Consider the following 26,446-nt stretch of genomic DNA (forward strand, 5'->3'; position numbering starts at 1 on the left):
GGGGGGACACGGGACCCCGGGGAGCCGCAGAGGAGGCGGGTGGTCTCTGCCGGGGTGAGGCTCTCGGTACCCACCGTGTTTGGTCTCCCGCCCCCCCACCCCCACCCCAGAACCATCCCGGGGAGCGGGGATCGCCGCCGGAAGGTTGCGGCACCTTGCCCGGAGCCTTGGGGCGAACGTGTCCTTTTGGGGAGCAGTCTGGGGGGAGGGCGTGTCCGGGGCACCCCCCGGTTCGGGGTTATTGCACAGGGTCTCAGCCCTGCCGGGGACACGGGCACCGATCGCCGGAGCAGGCGGGACACGGGGGTGCCAGCCCCGGGGGGCAGCCGCGGGTGGACCCCCTCCCCCCCCTGGGAGAGACCCGCGGTTCTTTGCTAAGGAGCAAGTTGCCTGTTGAGTAAACTCAGCCCCAAAAGCCACTCGGGATGCGGTGGAGGTGCGGGAAATGGGAAACGTTCATTTGCGGGGTGTTTGCCAAAGGTACGGGAGTGACACGAGCACAGACGCAGCCTGCACCGAGCACGGGGCCGGGGACCCCCCCCGGGAAGCAGACACACACGGAACACGGCTACGGGTTTGGGCAGTCTGGAGCATCCGGGAGTCACGCGTGGGAAGTTATGTGCCATGTGAACTGAGTTTGGGAGAGAAACCGGGACATCAAAAGTGCCACATCTGCTTTTACCTCTCTTCCTCCCTGGGAATCACAAAGATTCCTTTTTGCTGCATTTGTCCCCCTGGGTTTACCCCCCCTACAGAACCTGCTGGCTGTGGGAAAGGGATGTTTCTTGGTTTTCCTCTGCCGAGGTGCAGCCCCTGAGCACTAAGAGCTGTTCCCGGGGGGCTTCTTGGTGCCTTGAAGGATCAGAGCTGAAGCAGATGCCCTTTTCTGATGCCGCCACTTGGCCCGACGGTTTTTAAACCAAACCTAAAAAGTGCAGAAGAAAAACTGTTGCATTTCACGTGTTACTTGGCGGTGGGGAGTAAAACTCCTGGGTTGTACGGCATGAGGGTAGGATGCTGCAATATATTTCCTGATATAAAAGTTTTGATACAAAATTCAATCAGACCCTCCCCTGGAATCCTGCAGGGGCACAAAGGAAGCCCCCATGGCAAACCCATGGCAAATTCAGGAGTCACACAGATCACATGGATAAGGAATGAGCAGGGAACTGAGCCCGTCTGTGTATGCTCATGGGTGAAACCAGGAGGGAGAGAGTGGCACTGAACCCCAGAACAAATCAGAACTGTTTCACACTCCTCTGCAGCTTGCCAAACCTACCCTGGGTTTTGTTAAACACCCAAGAATGTTTTTTTGGGTCTGCAGTCACCAAAAAAAGACACTGCAGCAACCTGGCTGGTGTCAGCCAAGAGCACCCCACAGGGTCTCACCTCCACCCTCTCCTCCTTCAGGTGGATCCGGTTGGCCAGGTGCTCGCGGGTGATGACGTCCGGGTACTGGTTCTGGAGGAAAAGTGTCTCCAGGGCCTGCAGCTGCTCCTCAGTGAATATGGTTCTGTGCCGGCGGGTCCGGCGCTGGATCTGGTGGAAATTCTGCAGCTCGGTCGGGTTCCCCTGGGGACTTCTACAGACCCTGACTGCCGAGTGGAGGAGCCTCATGGGCCAGGGGAAGCGGGTGTCTGTGGGGCAGAGGCACAGCAGCAGCAGCGTTAGGGGCTGGGGGCTGGGACACCCTTTTGCTCGTGGCAGCTCAGGCACAAGTTGCACCCAGGCATCTGGTGTGGAAGGAGGCAGCTGTCCTGTGGGGTGACAAACTGTGTGACTGCCATGTGAGAGAGAGGAGGGCTTGGAGCATCGCTGTGGGAGAAGTGTGCAGGTGGGGAGCACTCCTTGGGTTTTCCTTGTTTACTTACCTGTTGCCACCTCCAGAAAATGGATGTCAACTCCCAGCCCCACAAGGAGATGTGTTTTAATCCTGATCTGGGGGATTTCTGAACTTCAAGGATACTCTTGAACTGCATTTTTTAGGATTTGCAACTTTTTTTTTTTTTTTTCCCTTCTGCTTTTGTCTAGATGCAGTGGTTTAGTTAGATGTAGCCAAAACCTTACAGGACAAGTGAGGTTCCCCAGGGCAGGTGCTCTCAGGAAGCACAGACCCAGCTCTGCATGTGTGCAGCATGCCCACAGCACCCCACATCCACAGAGAACTTCCACCCCGTGAAGCAACATCATCAATTACAGTAAAACAGTAAAACCCAGTAACAGAGAGCTCCAGCAGTGTTTCGGGCAGAAGCACCTGCTCTCAGGAGCTGTGCTGAGGATTTTCCTCCACCCAGCACTGCCACCAGCCCTTCCACCAGCCCTGCCCCACACCTCAAACACTCACCCAGCCAACTCGAGGACTCCTGCAGGGAGCGGGCACCGGTGTGGGAACAGCAGCAGCAGTTACAACCTCCCCCTTCCAGCTCCTCCTCCTCCTCCTCCTCCCGTAGGGAACCCGCTGGGATGGGCTCCAGCTCACACACCCCCTTGGGACCACACTCCAAGATGCCCCGCAGGCACAGTGGGACCAGGACTTGGGGGCTCTTCTCTGGTGGGCTGGAGAGGATGTCCTCAATGCTGAATGGACATGGCTTCTTCAGGCCTCTCCTGCTGCTCTCCGTGTCCATCACTGGCTCTGATGACATCTTCGGCCAGCAGCGGTGACTGCAGGAGGCTCAGGCTGAGCAGGGTTTGCTCTTCTTGCCCTAACTCTGGAGTAGGATCTTGCCAGGAAAAAGGCAGCTTGTGTGCTTTTAAATGGACTGGAGGAGCCTCCCAGCATCACTGCTTTGTCTTGGTGTTTCAAGCGACTGTCATTCCCACAGCAGAGTTTTTATTTTATACACACACACTTTCTTCTCCCCCTAGCCTAGCTGCTTTATGACAGAAGCCACCCTAAATATATATAGGGACAGATATAATCCCTTTGGAAAGAAAACCGTAAACCCCCCTGTGAATAAACTAAATTCTAACTAATCTTGGCAGCTTTGTGAAGGTTTAGTGTGGATCTAAGATTTAGCTAATCCCACAAAAATGACTGGAGAAGGAAATCTGATTTCTCCATCTCGGGTGTAGATTTGAGGTGGTTATGATCTCCATTGTGCTGCTGCCTCCCATCCAAGGAAGGGGGAGGATAGCTGTTCCCAGCCCGGAAATGGACCAGAGGATTAACTCCTTAAAAGAAGCAAATTATCCCTTTCTCTGGCCAAATGAAAGCTTTCCCATCAAAAGAGAGCTGTCATATCATACAATATGAGAGAGGAGAGAGTTCAGCCTAATAAAAAATCATTTTTAATGATAGCACAGCCCTTGGCAGTGTCAGAACTCTCTGTGAAAGTTGATTTATTTTCTGCCAAACACAGAGAAATTTTATTTTCCCTTTTCTCCTTTACCCCACCTCTGCTGCCCTAATCACAGTGACAATACAGATGCTTTGCATGTATCCAACATGTGCTTTGCAAGGATTCAAAGCCCTTGGTAAATTAGATTACTGGCAGAGCTTGTGATAGCTCTGTGGCATAGCTTAGTGATGTACAGCCACCTCCTGTTCCCCTGCTCCGTGTTGGGAATGCTCCCTGCTTCCTCTGTGTGCTGGCAGGCAGCAAGGTCCTGCAGCAGCTTGACCAGGAGCATGGCCTTGGTGCCACAGCTTATGGGTGCTTCTATGAGCCCTGAGCAGCCAAGACAACTGCCTGGAGCATCCAGGCTTCCCCAAAGATTAGTCAGTCCCATTCCCAACTTCTTTTGTCAAAGTGAGGCTACAGCCAAGAGCAGCACCTCAGGACAGGAGGGGACACCTGGAAACAGCCCTCCAGAAAGCCAACAGCAAGGCCTGGCAGATGGAGTCCGTGGGAGGAGAGAGGACATCTTCCATCTTGGGTTCCTAATGGAAATGAGTAGCTGGGGTGAAAAGAAAGAACCTGGGGATGAGCTCAGGTTACTTAGAAAAGTTTAAACCCAAGTCCTCTTGCTCTCAGTGTGGCTTAACCCAAGGCTTTGGGATTTCACATGGGGAGTGCTCTCTCACATCATTTCTCTGTGCAGGGAAGAGAAGTTCACTCATGATACACCGAAGAGCCACACAGGTGAGTGCTGTGAAACCACTGCCCATCAAAAGTTCTTGTGACACCTCATGGCTTCACACTGAACAGCCCAGCAACCCCTCCAGCATCATATGGAAACAGGAGCCAGTCTCCAGGGAAGCCGCTCTCTATCTCTTCTCTTTTCTTCTGGTTCTGATTTCTGCCTGTCCTTCCTCACCCTGATGGTCTCTCAAAGCCAGGAAGAGATGTCCCACAGCCTCACTGACCCTCATATCTCTGTAAAATCTCACTTAAGACCAAACAACTATTTTTAATTCCATCCCTTTGTTTGACTCTCATTCAGCTATTGCCATGGCATGCATCAAGTATGACCAAGTTCTATAAGTTTGAGAGGAAGGTGCCTTTGCAACTGACATGGTCTGGACATCTTCCCTGCTGCCATGCCAAGATGCCAGCACTCCAAAGAGGCACTGGGGATGCACAACACCAGGGCCCATCCCAAACTGCTTCCATCTTTTCTGTGTGTGCCCAAGCACAGACACAGGAGATGGATGTGGGGCCAAGTTCTGATCCCCATACTGTGCCAGTCCAGAGGGACCATAGGGCAGGCAAGCCGTGATGTGCCACGGGCAAGTAGAGGATCCAACCCTCTCTGCTCTCAGCTGTAATAATCATAGGCCTGAAGCAGATTAATTCTCCTTCCCCATCCTTAACAAAGGATGCCTTTCCCTGGCCTCCCCTGCCTGTCCCTGCCTTCCCACCTCACATGCACTTAGCCTATTAGGATCTCTGCTGATTGCTTTCTTTCATTCCTCCTGTACCTTTCACTTCAGAAAATGGACTGGTAATACTTCTTTTATCAAAGAATTATGGGATTTAGGACCCAGATCTTACAAAGAGACTTTTGATAGCTGCTGGTAATCAAATCCCAATCGGCAGACACTTCTCTGCACCCTGTTACCAGAGAGGAATAAAGGAAAAGGATTATTGATGTTCTGTTTACTGAGCCTCCAGGAGATAGGATCGCTGGGCTATTTCATATTAGAAAAGGCAAGGAAAATAAAACAAGAAAGAAAAAAAATGCAGACAAGGCAGGACAATATAGATATAGATAAAAAGAAAAGAAACAGGCTCTTATCATTTTCTTATTGGTTAAGGAGATTCCAAAGCCATTATAGAGGATTAGCAAAAAGGTTAATCTGCTTTAGCCGCTCGCTTGTCAAAAGTGAATTTATAGGGTCTGAAAATCCTTCCTATGGTGAAATCAGAAAAAAACCCAAACCACCTCTTCCTCCCCTGCCATTCCATTCTGCACGCAGCACAAGGGAATGCAAACAAGAGCTTCAAAGACCCTAAAACACAGGAGCCACATCTCAGCACCCTCCCAGCCAGCCAGCACAGACACTGCCCCACTCAGGTTCACTGTCCTGGGCTGTCCATCCCACTGAGCTGCACACACAGCTGATGCCCATTGCTCTCCCCAGTGCCCCTGTGAGAAGCAAAAACAATCCTTCAAAGTCAAAACCAGGCAGGAGCACTTTCCTGATAGCTGCTGTGTGAAGTTCAGCGGCACCAGTTAGCCAGGAGTTATGACTGTGTGGAAAAAAGACACAAAAATTACAGAATCATAGAATGGTTTGGGGTGGAAAGGACCTTAAAAGGTTATCTTGTTCAAACCCTGAATCATGCCTGGTAAAATAGTTCAGCCCCGTGCCAAGTGACAGAAAGAACCCAGATAAAATCATGTGGATGTAATGATAATTAGCATCAAGTATTATAATAAATCTACTTCCCTTCCCAACGGCCATTCCATCCCACATGAAGGAGCAAAGTCCCTCCACTGGCCAGTAGTGAGAGCAGAGATGCTGACTACCGGGGATGGTCCCAGTGGTGTAGCAGGAGGACCCAGGGACTCAATCACCTCTGATGGAATGAGGCACGGAGGACAGAGAACTATTTCACTCTGCAGCATTTCATTCAGTATTTCAGAGATCTTACAGCCACCACCTGACGCTACCCGGCTTCCTCCAGCAGACACCATCTCCCCGGTTTTCAGCCCTTCTGGGGGCTCTCGCTCTCCACCAGCCATGGAAACAGCATCAGATGTTGCTTTGCAGCCGGGCGTGGGGCCGGCGTCGTGCTGAAAGATGCGGAACAAGACGAGGCTCCCCGCCCGGCACTCCCAGTCTTCTCCCGCATCCTCCGGCATAACAAGCGCTGCCCGGAGCCCCCAGCATCCCCGGAACCTGCCCGGAGTCCCCAGCATCCCCGGGGGCCCCAGCATCCCCGGAGTCCCCAGCATCCCCGGAGCTCGGAGCCTGCCCGGTCGGGCCGGGGGCAGCACTAGGGGGGGCCGCTGAGCCGGCAGCAGCTCGGCCGAGCTCTATGGTGGAGAAGGCAGCGGCCATGGGAGCTGAGCGGGAAGCACGGGCCTGCGAGGCTTTCTACGGGGCTTTTCGCATCTCTCAGCCGGTGCTCTCCTGCCTGAACTGCCTGCGGCAATTTGCAAGGTAGGAGGATGGGCCCTGGAGCGAGGGAATCCCGGCGGCATTCCCCGGGCGCGTAGACCCCGGAGATTCCCCGGCCTGGAGCCCCCGAGCATCCCCTGGTGCGGGTTTTGGAATCCCCCGGGCGCAGGGATCCGGCGCGGTTTCCCCGGAGCATCCGCAAACCCCTCCACCCTGCTCTGCAGAAGCAGGGCAGCAAGTTTTAGGATTTTTCGGGCCCTCCTGCCCCGTCCCTACCCGCATGCTTGCGTTTGCCAGAGCCGCGTTGTGGACGCTGAACTCTGGGGAGTTCCTCCCCCCCAGTGCAGTGCTGAGCGCAGTTGGGAGAGAGGAGCCTCGAAAAGGGGATGCCCTAACCTCTGTCAAGCTGGGACACTTCTGCCCCAATCGAAATCTAGCAGGGGTACCCCAAATCCTAATCCTCACCATGATAATGCACCCCCATCCTAATCCAAATTCAGATGGGGTACATCCACCCCAATCCTCAAACTGGGGCACCCCAATCCCGTTTTCCAACAAGCTGGGGTATCCCCCACCCTCATCCCCACTGAGCTGGGATATCTTCACCCCCATCCCGTTTCAGGAGTACCACCAGGAGATGCAAAGACAAACACCTGGAGGAGGCTCTCCTGCTGTCCCGGGCGCTGGGCGAGGGTCTGCGGGCGCTGAGTGAGGGGGAGGCACGGCCCCTGCTTCGCTGCATCCTGGCTTTCCAGATGGAGGCAACCAGCAGCTCCAGCTCCTTCCAGAAACTGGAACAGGTCTGCAATGTGGCTGGCTGGGCTGCAGCTTCAGAGATCCTTACATGCAAGTGATGGTCTCACCCAGCTCTGCCTGCCACCAGCACAGCCCTGGTGTGCTGTCCTTACCACCAAAGGGGCTGTGGGGAGCTTCCCCACAGAGCTCCACTCTGCTGCTGGGATTTCTTGGGGGTTCAGGCAGAGCTGCTGACCCGTGGTGTCTCTGAGCAGATGGTGACCCAGCTGGCTGTGGGGAATGAAGCCCTGCTGGCCCAGGAGGTGGGCACACTGATGGCTGGCCTGGCACAGCAGGGAGAGGTGAGAGTGCCCTGGTTGTGTGGTGGCACTGGCTTTTGTGGGGGCTTGACTGGAGCCCATGTGTGACAGGGACATCCTGGTCTGGGCTGTCTGGGGTCAGGGCATCTCTTCCACTATGCTGGGGGCTTCCTCTTGCATCAACCCTTTGTTCATCCCTGGGACAGCTTCTTGCACAGGCAGGACCTTCCTGCCCAAGGCACCAAGCCCCAGTGTGTTGTCACACAGGACAAACTGTCCTTCTGCCCCACAGGTGCTGTCTCCTGAGAACCTTCAGTCAGGTCAGTTTCTATCCCTTCTCCTCTGCGGGCTTCTCCCAGCCCACACCACCAATGCACAGGATATTCCCTGCCTACCCAGAACAAGTCCTCTGCATCCATGGGTTAGGCAGCAGGGATCAGACAGATCTGTGGGGTCTCTGCAGGGGTCCCAGTAACACCCAGACCCCCAGCACAGTGCTGGGGGCTGATGCTGTCCCCTTGCCCACAGTGTGCATGTTCATAGAGGAGAGCAGCCTGGGCCGGCAGCACTGGCAGCGGAACCTGTCCCTGCTGCTGCAGTGCCTGGCCACCACCTTGCACTGGGTGCTGCAGAGCCAGCCTGGTGGCACCTGGGGATACCTGGCTGTCAAGGTGAGAGCCAAGTTGCAGAGGAGGGGAAGGATCAGTCCCTGCTCTGGGCAGGCACAGGCAGCTATGTCCAGGAGGGATGTGTCCCAAAGCACTGATCCCAATGGCCATCCCCGGGGAATTGCTGCTTTTTGGTAGGTGAGGAGTGATGACAGCCATCCCCATGGTCCCCATACCTCCTCCTCCAGGCCTGCCTCCAGCTCTTCCAGGCACTGCCGAAGGACGTGGCCCCCCTTGCGTGGAGCAATGTGGGGAAGAGTGAAGCCCTGCAGAGCCTCGTGGGGCTGCTGCTGGAGGTGGCTTGGGGCAAGGTGTGTACTGCCCTGGGGAGGGATGGTGCTGCCTGTCCCCAGGAGCAGAGCAATGCCATCCTTCCCAGGTGCTTTCCCATTCCCTCCCCTGAGAGGAGCCTGCAGAAGCAGCCCCAGTGCCTGGGGTGGCTGAGGGACCCGGCATAATTTCTCCTGTGGGCACAGAGGGAGGTTTAAATGGGGTCTGGGTTTTAAATGACATTTTGATCTGCACCTTTGCCTCCTTTGTGGTTTCAGGCCCCCAACAAAGACACACGGCTGCTGGCAGGCACAGCCCTGAGCATGCTGGTGAACACAGCCCCACAGCCCCAGTGTGGGGCCAGTGCTGTGCTGGCTCTCTTCCAGCTCCCAGGGAGAGGTGGGTGCTCTGTCCTGAGCTGGGGATGGCTTCTGGCAAAGGGAAGAGTGGGAACTGGTGCATGGAGCTGTGGGAGGAAATAGGCCAGTGCTGATCACCAGCTGATCCAAGCTGGACTCTGCTTCTGTGTCTGCTTGGAGTCCAGGAGCCCCAGCTGCCACCAGCCACCTCCTACCGTTACTCTGGGATGAGCCAGAGCAGTTTGCTCTCAGAGCAGCATTTGGGTTTGCCATCTTTCTGCCACCTAATGCAGCTGTTTCCCACCAGGTCTGGGGGAGCTGAAGTTTGGGGAGCTGGTGGTGGAGGCCCCCCAAGTCCTGGAGCCAGATGGGCTGGAGAAACTGGTGCTCACCAGAGGTTTGCTGACATGCTGCAAGACTGACATCCTCAGCTGTCAGCTAGAGAGCTTCACCCACAAGGTAGGAGAGCTCAAACCCAATGGCCAGGGATTTGGAGAACTCCTAATGCTCAGATGGCAGCCGCTGGGCGGACTGTGGATCCCCATGGGATACAGCCAGGATGCACTGCTCTGCATATCCCACTGGACATGGTGTGTTAGCCAGGAGCCTGCCCTTTCCAAAGACATTTGAACAGGGATTTCCCTCTCCTGGGAGGTGGGAAGAAGCCAGGCAAAGCATCAGCAGTGTTTGCCCCCTGGGCAGACACTGGGCAGCCTCCAGCTCTCCTCAGCATCTCCTGAGGACTTGCAGGCAGGAAGCAAAGACCAGCAATAAGCTGCAGTAAGAGTCAGGAAGCCAGGCAACTCTTGCCTTGCCTGTCTTGTGAGGTTTTCTTGCCCTGCAAAGCCCACACACACCCCTCCCTGAGCTGCAGTGTCCCCACAGGCCTGCCTGCTGCTGGACGTGGTCTTTCCCACTGTGTGTGCCCTGACCAAGGAGCAGGACTGCCACTACTACTGCTTCCAAGGTAGGAGATGATGACCCTGCCATGCTGGGGGGGATCAGAAGGATTCATTGTGCTCAGGACATATGGAGCCCCCGTCTCTTCATCTTCTCCTGGAGAAGATGCTTTTCTGAAACTCGGTGGTTGATTTGGAAACTGCTGTTAACATCTGCTCCAGCCCAGTGGACACTAACCCTCTGCAGGCAATTTTTGGGGCGAGGGCTGCAGTGGTGCTCTCTGCCCTTGCAGCCTGTGCCCTGTGGCTGCAGCGCCTGCGGGAGAGCCTGCCTGCCCTCTGGCACCTGATGGGGACCCACATCCTGTCCCAGGACACCCAGCTCCTCCAGCAGCTCACCCAGATGGTGTGGGACAACGCCGAGACCCCGGTAAGGCTGGGGTGCAAAAAGTCTGTACCTCAGCAACCAGAAACAGCTCTTTCCCTGCCCATAATGCATCCTTGCTTGTTTCAGCTCCATCAACCAAACACAAATCCCCTTGCCCATGGCTGCCTGCAGCTGCCTTCCTTTGCCAGGGCAGCAACACCCTCACTGCTGAGGCTGAGGTACTCAGCACACCTGGGCTCTACAGGGTTGTGTCCCAGTGCTTTGCCCTGCCCAGGCAGCACCCATGGGTGCAGTCCCAGCTGGCCCACACAAGCTGGCTCACCTCTTGCCATCCTCATGCCCCAGCTCCTAACTCCCTGGTCACCAGCCAGTGCTGAAAGTTCTCTGCCAGAGTGTCAAGGTTTAGCAGTGACCTTGGTTTCTATGGGAATAAGCATAAACAAGAGCTTTCCTGCATGCCATTCACACCATGAACTTAGTAACAACTATAAACATCAAGAGTTCTCAATTTGAGACACAGACACTGAAAAATGTGCTGTTAGCATCAGAAAGTGCAGTCACTGACAAGTGAAATTTCTAAGGAGAAAATTGATTCTGTTCATGACACATGGGAGAGCCAAGAGTCTTTCCTCACACAGCAAGACAGGACGAAGAACCCACCCTAACCTCTCCTGCTTGCTGTCCTCCCTCCAGGCAGAAGGGGTGTCCGAGTTCATCCACAGCTCCTTCCGACTGCTCCTGGAGATCTACCACCTTGAGTGCCAGCACTTCCAGGACCAGGAGAGACCCCTCTACCAACAGATGCTGCAGAGGGTGATCTCAATGCCATGGCAAATCAAAGCCAGATATGTGCCCCTCTGTGCCATCATCCCCTACGTGGGCAGCCAGCAGGTAGGAAGAGGGACAGAGAGGCTCAGTCCTGGCTGACACTGCTGTCAGGATGTCACAGCCTGTCACCTTCCCCTGACCAGCTCAGCCAGGCAGCCAGGCAGGCTTCACAGTCAGGGTGCCCATTTTAGCATTACCCCAAGGGTAGTATTTCTGGTAGGGTGGTGACCTAAAGCAACAGTGATGCATTCGTGGGGACTCCCTGACAGCAGGAAGGGGAGCTTTGCCAGTTGGTGTCCACCAAAATCTGGCCAAAAGCAGCTTGGTGTACCAGAGCTGCTCAGTGCCCTGGGTGACCTCACCATGGCTTGCACCCGCATGTCACTCGCCATACGAGGCCTTCAGCCAGGGACATAATAGAATCATTTATATTGGAAAAGTACCTTTATGGGGGCTCATCTGGCTTTCTCCCAGGTGCTGGATGCCTACCCGGACCTGCCACAGCACCTCCTGAGCTGCCTCTCCACCAACCACCTGTGTCCCGCAGCAGCTGAGGTCTACAAGGCCCTGGTGAGGCAGCAGTGTGCCGAGGGGCAGCGGGGGTCGGTCCTGGTGGGGCGGTGGTCCCTGTGCTGGCTGCCCCTGCTCTCCCAGGCGCTTCGCTCCCCCCTGCCCATCCTGCACAGCAACGCTGCCAACCACCTCCTCACCTGGACCCTGAGGCAGCTCCCGGACGCGCAGGCACCGCTGGCCGCCCGGTTTGGTGGCCGGGATGCAGCGTCACTCCGGGCTTGGGTCTCGCTGCTGAAGGCACAGAAGAGCGTGTCGGGGGCTCTGTCGCTGCGGGGGGAGACGCTGGAGCGGCTCCGCTGCTGCCTGGGGGCTCGTGAGGACGGCGTCCGGCTGTCGGCCGTGGCTCTGCTGTGCTGCAGCCCCAGCACCAATCTGCCCCTCTCAGGCATCGAGCTGCGGCTGCTGCGGGAGTTCCTGCCCCTCAACCTCAATTGCGGGTCCTCTGCCTTCCGGCAGCTGCTGCAGGCGGCGGTGAGGAAGGCGCTGGTCCGGCTGCGGGACAGCTCGCTGGCCCAGCTGCGAGGGAAGGTGACCCGAGGCACCGATGGAGCGGGGCAGCTGGCCCAGGCAGTAGGTGAGGTGGCCACCCTGGCATCTCCATCGCAGCCCTGGGGGATCCGCAGCCGGGTGCCCAGCCTAGCGTTGTTCTCTGCCCCGCAGGCTTTGTGGAGTGGCTGCTGCAGCTCAGCATCACCTCGCTCAGCCCGGGTTCCAACTACCAGAGGAAGAAGACGGCTCTGCTCCTGCTGGCCGCTGTTTTGGAGACCTGCACGGACACCTGGAGCCCCGACAGGAAGAAGGGACAGCCCCCACGTGAGTACAGGCAACCCACCTGGAGCATCTCCCCTTGGCTGCAGGGGGTCCCACCTGTCCCACCACCCCATGTCCCCACCACAGGGACCATGGCCACACTGCTGAGTTATGCCAGGCAGAGCGGCTGCTGGGACTTCTTCTCCCAGCCCAATTTGTTGGCACTGCTGAGCTGCTTGCAGGACAGCACTAATGAGGTGAGTCTCAGTGGCTGTAAAGCCACCTGCCTCGGCCCTGAGTTGGCTCAGGCTGGGGGCCTTCCCCTACTGCTCTGCCCCAGGTACTTCAGATGCTTTCATCTCCATCTTGTGTTCCAGTTCCTTCACCTGTCCTCTCTTGGCAGATCAGAGACTTGGCCTCAGAGCTGCTTGTCCGCTACTTCCCCCACACGCTTCCGGAGCCCATTGCCCTGGCTCTCTTCCAGCTGGCCCAGGATGCCCTGAGCAGCCCACGAGTGCAAGAGGCTGAAGCTGGAGCCGTGTTGATGAAGACCATCCTGCAGAAGTATGAGCTCTCAGCTTCCCCCTCCCAACAGCAGCACCCAAGAGCATCAGCATCACTGGTGCCTCACCAGAGTCTGCTTTAATATAGCTCAAAGCAACAATGGGCTGCCCAGGGAAGCAGTGGATTCTCCATCCCGGGAGATATTTAAAAAGAGACCAGATCCAGATGTGGCACTCAGTGCCATAGTCTAGTAACAGCAGCAGTAATGGATTAAGGGTTGGACTTGATGATCTCTGAGGTCCCTTCCAGCCCAGCCAATTCTATGATTCTATGATTCTATGAATGGCTTGGGTTTGAAATAGCCTTGCCCTGGGTAGGTGGGTAGGGCTGGCGTGCAGGGCCCCAAACCAGGGGAGGATGGAGATGCACAGCATGAGTCAGGCAGAAAATCCCTTCATCCTTACAGCAGCCTCTACCTCTTACTTCAGGTCAGACAGTGGCACCATGAAGAGCCTGGCCTTGGATGCTGAAACAGCCCCGACACTGCCCAACCGAGGTCTCTGCTTTGCTCAGCACCTTCTCCACATGCTGCAAGCCCAGTACACTGCAGCATGCCAGGACCTGCTGCAGGCAGCTGCCTCTGCACCAATGCATGGTATGTCCCCAGCTTGGCAGAGCAGGGAGCAGCTTCTGCAGCAGATCCCCTTCTTGGGAGCCTGGAGCAGGCAGGAATCATGCAAGCAGGACTGAGGCCACAACTCTGTGCTGATGCCATGTCCTTGCCTCAGTTTCCCTGTTTCCCTGACTTGCCTGTCACTTCAGGGCCCTGCTCGTGAGCATTTAAGCAGCAGGCTCAGACAGGAGTGAACAGAGGTGGGTGTTCCTGCAGGGACCATCACAGCCCTGCGGAGGTGCCTGCTCCAGGTGCCAGAGGTGGCTGCTTCCATGCAGGCAGCAGAGTTGGTGCAGAGCTGGCAGGAGCTCCTCACCCACCTTGTGACCACAGCAAGAGACATCACCTCCTTCCTCCTGGGCACTCTGCAGAGCCAGCAGGGCCCTGGGGCCACTGAGCAAGGTGAGTGTGTCCCCTGGAAGGACCTGCCCCAGGAATCACTGACACCTCTGTCACAGCTGTACTTGACGCAGCAGCCTTCCAGCCTGCAGGGAAGGCTTTGGGCTCCCTTTCTCTGGCAGGGAACAGCAGGGGTGTCAGACAGGGAAGGTTGGCCCAGGAGTGAAGTGCAAAGCAGGACAACTGGGCAAGGATGCTCCCAGTGCTGGGCAGAGGATCCTGGAAATCACAGGAACAGAGCAGCTAATGCCTAGGTTTGGGCTCCTTTCTTGACTGCCTTTGAGAACAGCAGCAGCAGAAGCAAAAGCCTTCCAGAAGCAGCAAGGCACTTGCCAGTTTGAAGCAGCTGGAAGAGCAGGGGTTGGAAGAGCCCTTACAGCAACAACTTGGAAAGAGCAGTAGGGCAAAACACAACTACAATCCTGAGTCAGTCACATGGCAGGAGAGGAGCCACTGCAATTGTGTGCACTCTGAACAGGGGACAGAGGGTTCCCCCAGAAGCATCCCCCTCCTTCTGCCCCACACAGACACTACTCTGTGCAGCCCCACTCAGACGAGGCTTCTCCCTCCCACAGCTGCTGCCCCATCATTTGCAGACATGGGGAATGCCATTGGCTCCCTCATCATGCTGGGGAAGGGGCAGGGTGAAGAGGAGGAGGACTCAGTCCTGCTGTCAGAGGAGCACAGCCTCATCCTGACCTGCTGCTGGGTATCAGTGAAGGTAGGCAACCTCCCCATGGCCCTGGGGAGAGGGGCACCCTGGCACCCACCACCAAACCCACCCGGGCAGATGGTTCTCCAGCTCCCCTTGGGGTATTTGCCTTCCCTGGAGGATCTCTGCCCTTACCTCAGAGCTGCTGTAGGCCAGGGAGAATGCAACCACCCTCCCCAGCAGCCACCACCCTGCCTACCCTTATGTAGCCCATCTGGTTCCCAGGCACTGACAGCCCCCAGCTGTGGCAGAGCCGGGCTCCTTGGCTTGCAGCCCTGTGGTCACCCATCACAGCTCCTTGCCAACAGCCCATCTTGTCTTCTTCTCCTCAGCCTCTCTGGCAGCTGCCTGGAAAAAAGCCATCTCTGTCATTCATGCCTTGCAGCTGGCTGGGGAGTTGCTGTGCCCCGGAGCCTGTGGGACAGCACGGGTGTGGGGCAGTCCCACTGCCAGTCATGGTGACCTTCCACTTCTCCCCAGGAGATAGGGCTGCTCCTGGGAGGCCTGGCTGAGCTGCTGCTGGCCCCAGCACTGCGGGATGGATTGGGAATTCTCCTGCCACTCCCCACCCTGCAGACTGCTGCAAAGGTGTTCCAAGAAATCCTGCTGAGGTGTCGGCACTGGGTAAGTGCATGTCCTGCCTGGGCTGGCTTTGGCCCTCGTCCACCCCTCCAGCTCTGTCCTTACCCCAGGCCAATAGTCAGAGGCTCTCACTGGTGTGAGTGGGGACAAGTGCAGCAGGGCAGGGTCTGCTCTGGGACAGGACATGGGACCCCTTGGCTGGGATCTCAGTGCCAAACCCCATCACATCCCCAATACCATCGTGTCTTCTCACTTTCCCTTTGGCAAAGGGGCTTCTGGGGGACTGGTGGGCACAGCCTGAGGGGCACAAGGGCCTGATGCTGCTCTGCCCTAGGGTGCTGTGGAGGGCTGCAGCATGGGCTTCACCAAGTTTTGTGCTGCTCTGCTGAACCACCCTGATGCAGAGCTGCAGGCAATCCCACGGACCATGCTGGAGCAGGTACTGTACTCATTCTGCCCCACATTCCCCCCATGTCCTACAGCCGTGTCCCTGCATCCTCCATCCTGGGGCCAAGCACCCACCTGGCAGCCAGGACAGTGCAGTGTGGGGTTGGTGCACCCACTGCCCTCCCCTGCAGAGCAGCTGCAGTCTCCAGCCAGCAGTTTTCCAGCCATATCTTGAGCGGGTTTTGTTCCTCAGGGCTTGGAAGCACTGAGTGGACCCCGGAGCAGCTCAATCACACGCCGTGCTGCTGGCTTCCCCATGCTCTTCCTCTGCATCGTCAGTGGGGAGGCCCCGGTGCAGGCACGGCCACTGCTGACCCGCTGTGTCCAGACACTGCTGGCCTTGGCCACCACGGCTCTGCCCCAGGACTGGGACCAGACCCTCGACCTCCCGCAGGTGAGTGTGGTGAGCACTTAGCTCCCTGCTGCTGGAGCCAGTTTGGTGACAGGGTGATCTTCATGAGGTCCCCTGTAGGCTGCCATGCCAGGTACCCCAGCACGAGGTTGTTCTGGCACGGGGACCTCAGGGAGAGCCAAAATCCACAGCCCTGTCTGCGCTGCCCATCCCGGGAACCTGAGAGCTGATGGCTCTCAGCTCCCCCATCTTTTCTCACTACCTCCTCTCTGCGTGGAGCCCCCGATCCCCCACTCACCTCTGAGCTCTGCTCTCCCCAGGTGTGTGCCCTCCATGTGCTGCAGACACTGGTCCGTGGCACGGGGCTGGGCAGTGCACTGCTCCGGCACACCACGCCGATGGTGGCCCTGGCGCTGCGGGGCTTGGGCTCCCCGTGCTGGGCCATGAGGAACGCAGCTATCCAGCTCTTCAGTGAGTACCGAGGGGGAGAGGCGAGAGCTTCACGGGGGGTTAGGAAGGGGGTGGACAGGACCTGACGCTGCTTCCTTCCCCTTCCCGGCAGGTGCCCTCACCTCCCGGCTGCTGGGACAGCAGCGGAGCCGCGGGGAGGGCTGCTCGGCGGAGGGGATGAGCCTGCCTGCCTTCCTCGGGCAGCACCCACAGCTGGGCACCGTGCTGCTGGGCGAGCTGGGGGTGGCTACAAGACCTGCACCAGGGGTGCTCTGCCTGCACCCCGCACTCCATGCAGTCCTTACCCTCCTGGCACAGCTGCAGCCCGGCACTGACTGCCCTGGAAGGTGAGGGGGCAGCAGGGATGCTCTGCTCTGGCATTGCTGGGTGGTCCTGCAGTGCTGGGGATGGCCCTGGCTCTTAGCGGGGTTTTGCCCCAGCTGGAGCATCACTGCATGGACCCTTTTCTCTCCACAGCCCCTCTGCTTGCTTTCTGGAGCCGCTGCTGGGGCTGGCAGGGAGCCCCATCTATGCCGTGCGAGCAATGGCTGCCAAGGCACTGGTGCCAGTCGTCCCAGTGCCCCAGCGCCAGGGGCTCCTGCTGCAGCTGGCACGGCAGCTCCCAACCACGCCCAGACAGGTCTGCTCACACAACACCCTCCACGGGCACCTGCTGCAGATGCAGGCACTGCTGTCTCATGCCCCGGGCATTGAGGGGTGAGTGATCCCCTGCCATCCCGTGTCCCCTGCCATTGGTCTGTGCCAAAATGCAGCTTTTTGGCTGCAAAGGTGGTGTCCGCCCAAGTCCCGTGTGCTCCGTGGTGAGGCCGTGTGTTCACCTCCCCGCAGGCTGTCAGCCCAGGCCCTGCACCCCGTGGCTCTGCAGTTGGAGGCACGGGGCTGGCTGCTCACCCCTGCCCAGCGCTGCCCACTCATCCGTGCTGCCTTCCTCCAGGTCCTCGCCCTCCTGCCTGCATCCCTTAGCTCCAGCTTCACCCAGAGCATCCGTGATGCTGCCAGCACTGAGCTGGGCAGCCTCCCACTGGGGGGAAAGCAGGGAGGGGCTGAGCTGCAGGTATTGCTGCCTGATGGGGAAATCACAGCCAAGGCCTCCCTGACAGTGAGACCAGGGATGGGAGGTGGGGAGCCCCTGCTTGGGGGGCACACACCCCACTTGAGGCTGAGTGCTGGAATGTGGATCTTGGGTTTTCTTCCAGGTGGGCTTGGCCGTTCTCCACCAAACCATGGCCCGTTTTGTGTGCGATGAGGCAGCCCGGCTAGGGGACAGCGGGTGGATTGACACTGTCTGCTCACTTCTCCAGCAGCCAAACTCCTATGTCCAGGTTGCCATCCTGAGCTGGGTTATTGATAGGGAGGGAGAAACATTCACAGACCTGGAAAAGGCTCTCGGGCTGACACTGCTGGTATGATGAGGCTCAAAAGTCATTGAGTAAAGCAGAGGGTCCCCAATGCACTCTGCAGATGGGATCCCAGGTGCACCCTGAGAAGCATTGGTGGTCTCCAGGCTGAGGGTGCACAGGTGCAGGTTGCTTGTCCAGTGTGCTGAGGTTGCCATCCTGTGGTGCCATAGCCACTAACTGTACCTTCTTTCCCATTGTCAACTAGGAGAGCTTGGGGTCAGTGCTGCAAGAGAGGAAGGACAAAGAGTTCCTGAGACTGTACCTTGAGGCTTTGCTGCATCTTTACAGAGACCCCTCGTCGTGGTCCCAGGAAGCTTCCTGTAAGCTTCAGGGCTCCTCAGCAATATGCCTGGAGATGCTGCTGGACATGGTGGAGGCTGAGTGTCCTGGCCCTGACCTCCTCTTTCAGGCAATGTGTGCTACCAGCCTGCTGCTTGCCCACCAGTATGTCCCTGCCCACTGGTATGTCCCTGCTGCAGCTAGGTTGGCTCCACCTGACCCTTCCAGGAGCTTTCTCCTCAGTCCTTGATGGAACAGAGCCATGTCTTCCCTCCTACAAATCATAGCCAGCCTGAATTCCCTCTCCTGTCCTCTCAACAGGCTTGAGGACAAGGACAGCACCCTGGTGAAGCGATGGTGCAGGGCACTGGAGGTCTGCAGCTGCTGTGCATCATCCGAGGTGCTGCGGTTGGCAGCTGCCCGCTCCCTGCAGACAGCGGGTGCAGATGTGGTGTCTCAGTCCCTGGGTGCTGTCTCGCTCATCCCCGTGGCTCTGAGGTAGGTCCTTGCAGGAGATGCACTGCCCACAGCCCTGAGGTTTTGTAGGTTTCACAGTTTTAATCTGGCAAGCAGCTAAATGTGAGACAGCTGTTTGCTTACTCTCCACAGCACCCCCCAGGGAGTCAGGGAGAGAACTGGAAAAGTAGAGATTCATGGGTTGAGATAAAAACAAATAAATAATTTAATTAGAATAGTGATAATAACAATAATAGACTGTACAAATGAAGTGATACACAATGCAACTGGTCTACACCTGATGACCAATACCTGGCCCAGCCATGGCAGGCCATTGCAAAGAAGAAAAACCTGAAAGAAACCCTAAAACCACAATCCAGGAATAGAGGCAGGAACTTCCCAGCCAGTTCTCACCTTAGTCTCCAGGCAGGCTGGGGATGCTCTGGGGACTGCAGTGGCCTTTCTCTCCTCTTCCCTTTCCCCAGGCTGATAAACGTGGGCATTCACCTTCTGCAAGATGAGGAATGGGAGGTCCGGCACGAGGCCTCAGGTTTTGCCAGCCTCTTGTGGCCAGACCCTAGGCTGCCCCTCCGAGATGGCTGTGTCTTTGTTCAGGACAATGTGGGGCTCCAGAGGCTCCTGCAGCTCATCCTGGCAGAGTTTGGGGAGAACCCCGAAACCTTTGACTCGCTGCTGCAGCATCTCCCTGTCCTAGATCTCAGGGGCATTGTGGAGGAGCTGGAAGACAACAGGTGAGTTGCCAGACCCCTGGGCTGGGAATGAGGGAGCACGGGGTACCATGGGGCTGGCCCTCAAATTCATTTGTACCTCGGCTGCCCCCTAGAGCTACCAGCTTGTACAGGGAGGATGAACCCAACATTTTTGCTGAGCCGGCTGTCCTGGCACGGCAGCTGCTCCCTGTCCTGCTGCAGCTCCTGGAGAAGGCTCCCACCAGCAGCCAGCTCCGTGCCTCAGCCCTGCGCTGGCTGGAGGCTGCAGGCCCCAGTGTCCTGTGTGACCTGCAGTACTGCCAGCACCACTGGAGCCCAGGTACAGCACCGCGCGGAGCCCCTGGGACAGGCAAGCTGTGTCCTTGTGCCCCAGGCTGAGCTATCCTGGGGGGACCTCACCACACTCATGACTCCTTCGCCTCCTCTCTGCAGACGCTGCTGCCCACCGGGGGATGAAGGCTCTGGGCTGTGCCAGGCTGCAGGTGGCTGTGGCCGTGCTGCTGTTGAGGGCCCAGCTGGTGGCACGGGCACTGCATCTGCTGGGGGAAAATGCCATCACTGTGCCAGGGCTGGCCTGTGACACCCAGGATCTGGAGCAGAAGCTGGAGCTGGTGCAGGGACTGCTGGCGCAGCATGGGCTGGCCCCTACTCTGAGCCAGGAGAAGGTGCTGAGGGAGCCAGGACCACTGTCTGGGGCTGCCTGATGGTTGCAGGCATGGAGTGGTGTCATGGCAAGTCCCACAAGGCTCCTAGCTCACACTGCCACGTTCCTCCATTTGTTGGATGCTCACTCAGGACTGTGGGTTCAGAGGTGTAACTCAGGAGACCCCAGCTTGCTGTGCAGGACACACTCCCTTTGTTCCTAATGTTTTGTACCTCTCTATCCTGAGGACACTGGTACAGCATTGCCTTGGCCTGTACCTTGCTGCTTGCAGCATCCCTGCCCTCAGGTCCATCTGGGAGGAGGGGACATGTACTGCGGAGCCCTTGGACCCCTCGTGCTGCTTGACTCCCACCACCTTTTTTTTTAACCAAGATTTTGGCTTGTTTTTCGTGGCCAACCTGGGCTTTTATCCCAAATAAAAAGGCCAAGAACACACTGTTGTGGTTTTAATCTGGCAAGCAGCTAAATACCACACAGCCACTCACCCCGGGGAGTCAGTGAGAGAACAGGAAAAATACAGACACTCATGGGTTGAGATAAAAACAATTAAATAATTGCAATATTATTATAACAATAACAATAATAGACTTTACAAGTGATGCACAGGGCAGCTGCTCACTGCCTGCTGGCCAATGCCCAGCCCAGCCCTGGTGACTGATCCTGGAGGAGAGAAACCCCAAAACCACAATCCAGGAAAGAGAGACAGAAACCTCCCGGCCAGCTCTCACCTATGTGCTGAGCAGGATGTGGCATGACTTGGGATATTCCACTGGCCAATTTGGACCTGTTGCTCTGTCTGTGCTCCCTCCCAGCTTCTAGTGCACCCACACACCAACAAAGCCTGAGAAGTTGCAAAATCCCTGATTTCTTAGCAACAACCCAACCCATCAGCGTACTATCAACATTCTTTTCGTACCAAACCCACAGTACATCCAAACCGTGCCGCTCTTCTAGCTCCTGAGAAGAACATCAGCGCTTTCCCGGCTGAAACCGGGCCACATCCCCAGCGCTGAAGCCTTTTGATTTCCCTGCTCCTGAAGGTGTGGGAAGGGGGGAGGCGGGCGGGACCCAAACCCCTCTGGGTGCAGCGAAAGGGCAACAGGATCCGGCTGCAGCCCTGGAGCCCCAAACCCCGCAAACAACGCCCAAAACACCCAGCCCCGCTCACGGCTCCGGGCAGCGCATGGGCCGGGAAGGACCCGGCTCCCGGGTAAACCCCCGCGGCCCTGGAGCCTCCCCTGCCCCGCCCCGGTATCGGCCCCGCCTCGGAGCAAAGCCGGACGCGGCCACATCCGTTTTCCCCGGCACCGCCTGGCACCGGCTCGGCGGGGGGTCCGGCGGCAGCGGGGACCCCGCTGGGCTCGGGGAGCAGCGGGGGGAGGGGACACACGCCAGCGTCAGCCCCCTCGGGCAGCCGGTCCTACTGGGCTCCGGGCGGTGCCGCAGCCCCGGCTCCGTGTGCCCTGGAGCTGTGCTCGGGATGAGCGCACCCAGATCCAGCCTCGCCCTCCATCGCCACCCGCTTTCCATGCCAAGGCGCCTCAAGTTCTCCGAGGAGGAGAAATTCCTCATCCTGGAGGAGGTCAGTCTCCGCAAGGACATCTTGATCCCTAGGAGCGGCCGGTACAAGAACACTCCGGCCCGGCAGCGCGCCTGGGAGGAGATCGCAGCCGCCGTCAGCTCCCTCAGTCCCCTGGTCCATCGCACGCCCGACGAGATCCGCAGGAAGTGGGACAACATGGTCATCGACGCCCGCAGGGAGCTGGCCATGCAGAAGCACCCGGTGCTCCGCCAGCGGCCCCAGAAGCAGCTCTCCCACAACATCTTAGCCCTCTTCGACAAGCCTGGCCCAGGCCTGCCAGAGCCACCGCTCTCAGCCTCGACCTTCGGAGTGAGGGCAGCCAGCGACCCCTCCAGCCCCCCCACAATGCTGGAGGTCACCCCGGACTTGCTCCTGCATGGCCAGAGCAGCACTGCTGCCCCAGGCCGTGGGCTGCTCTGCCCCATGGAGCCCTCACCAGCCTCCGGCCCCATGCTGGAGAGCTGTCTCAGTGCAGCCAGCAAGGCACCCAACTCCAAGGAGCGCTTGCTCCCAACGGGACCCCAGGACATCACGGAAAAGAGCCTTCCACCACCCAGCACTGCCCCCTCAGCACCCTGCCCACCCGCGGCAGTGGTGCTCCCGGCAGCAGCTCCCCCTCTCTCCTCATCGCAGGACCGGGGTGCAGCGGGGATGGTCCCGGTGCTGCCAGCCAGCTCCCCCGAGCCCCCCCGCGTCAAGTGCCCGCCAAGCCCGGTGCTGGCGTGGCCGCTTCTCGGTGCGACAGCGAGCCCGGCATTACAGAGTGGGGGGACGGGCAGCTCCCCGGCCCCGGAGATCAACGGTGAGGTTCCTGATGCAGCAGCCCTCCTTGGGCAGTGTCTCTTCCTTTGCTGTGGACCAGGTGTCCAAACCCCCAATTTTTCTGTCCCAGCTGGTCCCAGCTCCCACACTGCCACAGCCATACCCTGCCCTGATCCCACTGGCTGCTGCAGCACATGGAGAGGGCTCACGGGGAATCCTGCAGGGGTTTAGCTTTTGGGAGACTGCCATACAAATGGCAGGGAGTGGTCCTGGGGTCTGAACTCAGCATCACTGGCACGTCCTGGTCCTGGCAGCCCGGCTCCCTGAGGAGAGTGGCAGGGAGAGCTACTCAGTGGTGGCAAGGGCATAGATGGGAGAGAAAGGGCAGGATCACACAGTTTCCCAGAGCCCCACGTCCCTTCTCTAGCTCTAACAGGTTTCTCTGCTCTGCCCAGGCAGCACATCAGTGCCGGAGGGGTCCCAGCCCTACCCGCGGGGCTGTGTCTGCGTGGCTGGGGAGAGGCTGGAGAAGCAGAGCCGGCTGCAGACGGAGGTCCTGGAGCTGCAGAAGGAGATCCTGCAGTTGCAGAAGGAGAAAATCATGATGGAGAAAGAGAAGCTGCTCCTGGAAATTGTCAAACTCCGCAGGGAGCTGGGCACTTGACAGTCCCCTGCAGGCTTTGGGGCAGCCAATGGCCAGAGTCCCCCTGCAGGGACCGGGACAGCCTGCTTTCCCCGGCACGGGCACTGGCTGCCCACCTGCAGCTAGGGTCCCACAGGATGATGCTGGGATGGCAGTGGCCTGCACTGCCCTCTCCATCCCATCTCCTTTCCCGGACCCTGGGTTGTGCCCAGCTTGGGCTCCTTCATGCCTGCTGCCCCATTAATAACCATACTTCAGCAATTCCCATACTTTTAATCTTTACAAGCAGCATTTTCTTCCCATTCTTTGCCAAAGTACTTAATGGAAAACACAAGGAGTCAGCTCCAAGGGCAAGCAGCAAGCCTGTAGAAGAGTGAAATGACAAAAAAAAAAAAGAACAACCCACATTTTTATTTCATTCCCCCTCCCCAGCAAGGACCAGTGATGGGGAGGGCTCAGCTCACCTCCCCCAGGGGATGCTACACAAAGATGAGTGCTGGTGGGGGACAGACACAACCTTCCTGCAGCCCCTCCTGCACCCACGAGCCCTGGCACCCTGCCACGGAGGCAGCCACCCAAAATGTCCTGGAAGAATATTAATATTAGTTTTATATACAAATATATCTTATTTAAAATTAATAATATAGAAGGAAGATGCCTCAGCAACATGGAGAGATGCTCTTACACAGGGGGGGATGGGATGGGATGGGATACCCCCCCCCTCAAATTTCCACCTACCTGGCTCCTTGTAGCCCATGCCCAGTGCAATGGGGGTGGTGGTGGGATGTGTCCCCCCAGCACTCGACACACACCCGCTTGTCCCGGTGCAGCCGGCGGCTCCAGGGCTGCCCACGGCAGGGGGGCCCCACCTGGGTCAGGCGGAAATACCCGCAGTAGCTGGGGAGGGGGGAGCTGGGAAGGAGGAAAAATGGGGGGAGAAAGAGGGAAAATGGGGGAGAAAAAGTGGGGAAATAGTGGCTGGAGGATAGAGGAGAGTTTGTGGTGTTTTCTTGATGGATGAGGGGTGTCAAGGGGCTGTGGTTTTGGAGGGTTAAAAGGGTAACAGCTCTGGGGGGTGCGAAGAGGCCATGAGTCTGGGGAAAAGTAATGATTGGGGGGAGTGCAAAGGGGCCACAGTTCTAGAAGCTGGTGCAAAGGGGCTGCAGTTTGGGGGGATGGAAGGTGCACAGAGGCCATGGCTGTGGGTGGGGTGTAAAAGGGCTGCTGCTATAGAGGACACCCAAGTTTAGGGTTGGGCAAGGGGAACACAGCTCTAGGAGGGGGTGCAAAGGGACCACAGCATTGGCAGAAGGGGTGCAGATGGGCCTCAGCCTCACTGTGGTGGGTTTGGCTGGGATACAGCTAATTTTCTTCTCAGGAGCTAGAAAAGTGCCATGTTCTGGATTTAGCATGGGATGTGGTATGAGAAGAATGTTGATAATACACTGATGGGTTGAGTTGTTGCTAAGAAATCAGGGATTTTGCAACTTCTCAGGCTTTGTTGGTGTGTGGGTGCACTAGAAGCTGGGAGGGAGCACAGACAGAGCAACAGGTCCAAATTGGCCAGTGGAACATCCCACATCCTGCCACATCCTGCTCAGCACATAGGTGAGAACTTGCCGGGAGGTTTCTGTCTCTCTTCCTGGATTGTGGTTTTGGGGTTTCTCTCCTCCAGGATCAGTCACCAGGGCTGGGCTGGGCATTGGCCAGCAGGCAGTGAGCAGCTGCCCTGTGCATCACTTGTTTGTAAAGTCTATTATTAACAGCAGTGATAGTATTATATTGCAATTATTTACTTGTTTTTATCTCAACACATGAGTATCTATACCTTTACCTGTCCAAGTCTCTCTCTGACTCCCTAGGGGTGCTGAGCAGAGTGAGTGCCTGTGTGGTATTTAGCTGCCTGCTGGGTCAAGCCACAACATCCCACACCTACCCGGACGGCTCCTCTGGCAACATCAGCCCAGCTCTTCGCCAGCGATCCCTGAAGTCCTGGCTGAAGGAGTCGGGTAGTATCTTGGCCACCTCTGGCAGAAGAGTAACCCGGGGGGGACACGGTTGGTTAAACACACCCCAGGACAGGAAGCAGGGACAGCAGCACGGGGGGGTAGGTCACACAAGAGGGAGGTGGGCATCCCCACCTTACCTTTGGCTGTCCCGCAGGTCGGGTGCTCCCCCAGGCAGCCGCGGCGCTGCTTGAGGTCAGGGCAGGGCTCCCCTCCGTGCCGGGGAGGGATGGTGACCTGGCGGCTGCGGGCCTTGCTGCCGACTCCGCACGGGGAACTGCACCCGCTCCACGGCCCCCAGGGCCCCACCGCGCAGCCCACTGCTGCCAGAGAGGCGCGGGAGGGAAAAGAGAGGGAAAAGGGAGCTTTGATGGCATGGAGGACGGAAGAGGAGAGCAGGGGAGATGTAGCACAGGGGAGGGGGAGATAGGAGGCTGGAGATGAAGAAGGGCGGCCCCGGCACCCCCTCTCCCCCGAGTCCGGGCGGTGCGGTGCCATTGTGCTCCGCTTCCGCAGACCTTTATCCCCAGGCTGCGGCGGCTCTGCATCGCGCTGAGTTGGGACCCCGCTAATCTCCCCGAAGATTAGGGAGGGCTGACTACTGCAATTGTCCCCAGGGGCCGCGGCCAGCACCCGCCTGCCCAGCGTTTGGGTCCCCAGGGCAGGCTGGCTCTGCATCCCGCAGGCCCATGCTCCCTGTCACCCCCTGTCACTGCTCCCCATCGAGATATTCATCCAAATCCATCCCAGCTGGTCTTCGCAGATGCACCCCCTTACCCCAAAGCATGGGGCCAACAGAAAATAGCAAACAGCTGCCACCAAAAGCAGCAGCCCAGGCTGGTGTCCCCAGCCCTAGGGCTCCCTCTCTGGCAAGCTGTCCAGCTGGTACCATACTGTACCGTACTGTACCATCCTATCCCCATGCTCACCGGCCCGGCGGCACGCAGCATGGTAGTCCTCACAGCAGTCCCCTGTCCTCTCGCAGTACGAGTCACAGTAGCAGCGAGCCCAGCGGGTGCTCAGAGCCCAGCAGGCGTTGTTCCTGCCCGGGCAGCACCGGTGCCAGCAGCCACCTGTGGCACTCGCCAGGTAGCCGGTGGCCAGCAGCCAGCTCCCGCAGAGAAGCAGACCCCACATGGTGCCCAAGTCCCCACAGGCCAGCGAGTGACAGCTTTCCAGCTTCCCCCCACCTCGTGCCGGCAAACGCTGGGTGAGCAGCGAGGGCTGGAGCCACAACTGCACCGCCCCTGGGCTGGGCGGGGGGACAAAGCCCGTTCCCTTCTGCTCCACTGACCCTCGCTGTCCCAGCTCTGCTCTGCAGCCAAGGCGAGGAATTAATAAAATTAACTGAGACGGTTAATAAAATGCTATGCAAGGGACAATGCAACCCCAGAGCTGCCTTGGAGCAGCTGTGGTGGGGCACTGCTGGGTTAAAGCTGATGGTCACCCAAGAACGTTGGCTCAGCCCTGGGGGGCAGCAGG

At 58.0% G+C, this 26,446-nt stretch overlaps 4 protein-coding genes across 4 annotated transcripts; 2 read left to right on the forward strand and 2 right to left on the reverse strand.

The window, feature by feature from the left end:
- Positions 1-742: 742 nt before the first annotated feature.
- On the reverse strand, positions 743-2,645 carry GSC2 (goosecoid homeobox 2). The gene is made up of 3 exons (XM_008502841.2): positions 2,345-2,645; positions 1,390-1,637; positions 743-925 (listed from the first exon to the last, which is right to left on the reverse strand). Exons 1-3 carry the CDS (start codon positions 2,643-2,645, stop codon positions 821-823), a joined length of 654 nt encoding a protein of 217 aa, XP_008501063.1. The 3' UTR covers positions 743-820.
- Positions 2,646-6,448: 3,803 nt separating this feature from the next.
- Positions 6,449-20,397, forward strand: LOC115599238 (thyroid adenoma-associated protein homolog). Its single transcript, XM_030460826.1, has 31 exons — positions 6,449-6,553; positions 7,134-7,311; positions 7,522-7,608; positions 7,859-7,886; positions 8,095-8,237; positions 8,423-8,545; positions 8,783-8,903; positions 9,171-9,322; positions 9,749-9,830; positions 10,056-10,192; positions 10,844-11,041; positions 11,453-12,125; positions 12,212-12,364; positions 12,449-12,558; positions 12,705-12,865; positions 13,294-13,460; positions 13,695-13,880; positions 14,453-14,598; positions 15,070-15,213; positions 15,506-15,610; positions 15,812-16,012; positions 16,291-16,441; positions 16,533-16,767; positions 16,898-17,137; positions 17,270-17,495; positions 17,638-17,844; positions 18,047-18,285; positions 18,442-18,618; positions 19,062-19,328; positions 19,421-19,626; positions 19,740-20,397. The coding sequence occupies exons 1-31, from the start codon at positions 6,450-6,452 to the stop codon at positions 20,009-20,011; spliced, it is 5,619 nt and encodes a 1,872-aa protein (XP_030316686.1). The 5' UTR covers position 6,449; the 3' UTR covers positions 20,012-20,397.
- Positions 20,398-21,376: 979 nt separating this feature from the next.
- Positions 21,377-23,331, forward strand: LOC115599239 (vegetative cell wall protein gp1-like). Its single transcript, XM_030460828.1, has 2 exons — positions 21,377-22,355; positions 22,771-23,331. The coding sequence occupies exons 1-2, from the start codon at positions 21,452-21,454 to the stop codon at positions 22,977-22,979; spliced, it is 1,113 nt and encodes a 370-aa protein (XP_030316688.1). The 5' UTR covers positions 21,377-21,451; the 3' UTR covers positions 22,980-23,331.
- Positions 23,216-26,211, reverse strand: LOC103536554 (somatomedin-B and thrombospondin type-1 domain-containing protein). Its single transcript, XM_008502724.2, has 6 exons — positions 25,894-26,211; positions 25,105-25,287; positions 24,895-24,985; positions 23,697-23,870; positions 23,423-23,543; positions 23,216-23,321 (listed from the first exon to the last, which is right to left on the reverse strand). Exons 1-5 carry the CDS (start codon positions 26,099-26,101, stop codon positions 23,438-23,440), a joined length of 762 nt encoding a protein of 253 aa, XP_008500946.1. The 5' UTR covers positions 26,102-26,211; the 3' UTR covers positions 23,216-23,321; positions 23,423-23,437.
- Positions 26,212-26,446: the final 235 nt, after the last annotated feature.

Source organism: Calypte anna, chromosome 15 (assembly GCF_003957555.1).
Source record: "Calypte anna isolate BGI_N300 chromosome 15, bCalAnn1_v1.p, whole genome shotgun sequence".
In the NCBI taxonomy this organism is placed as follows: domain Eukaryota; kingdom Metazoa; phylum Chordata; class Aves; order Apodiformes; family Trochilidae; genus Calypte; species Calypte anna.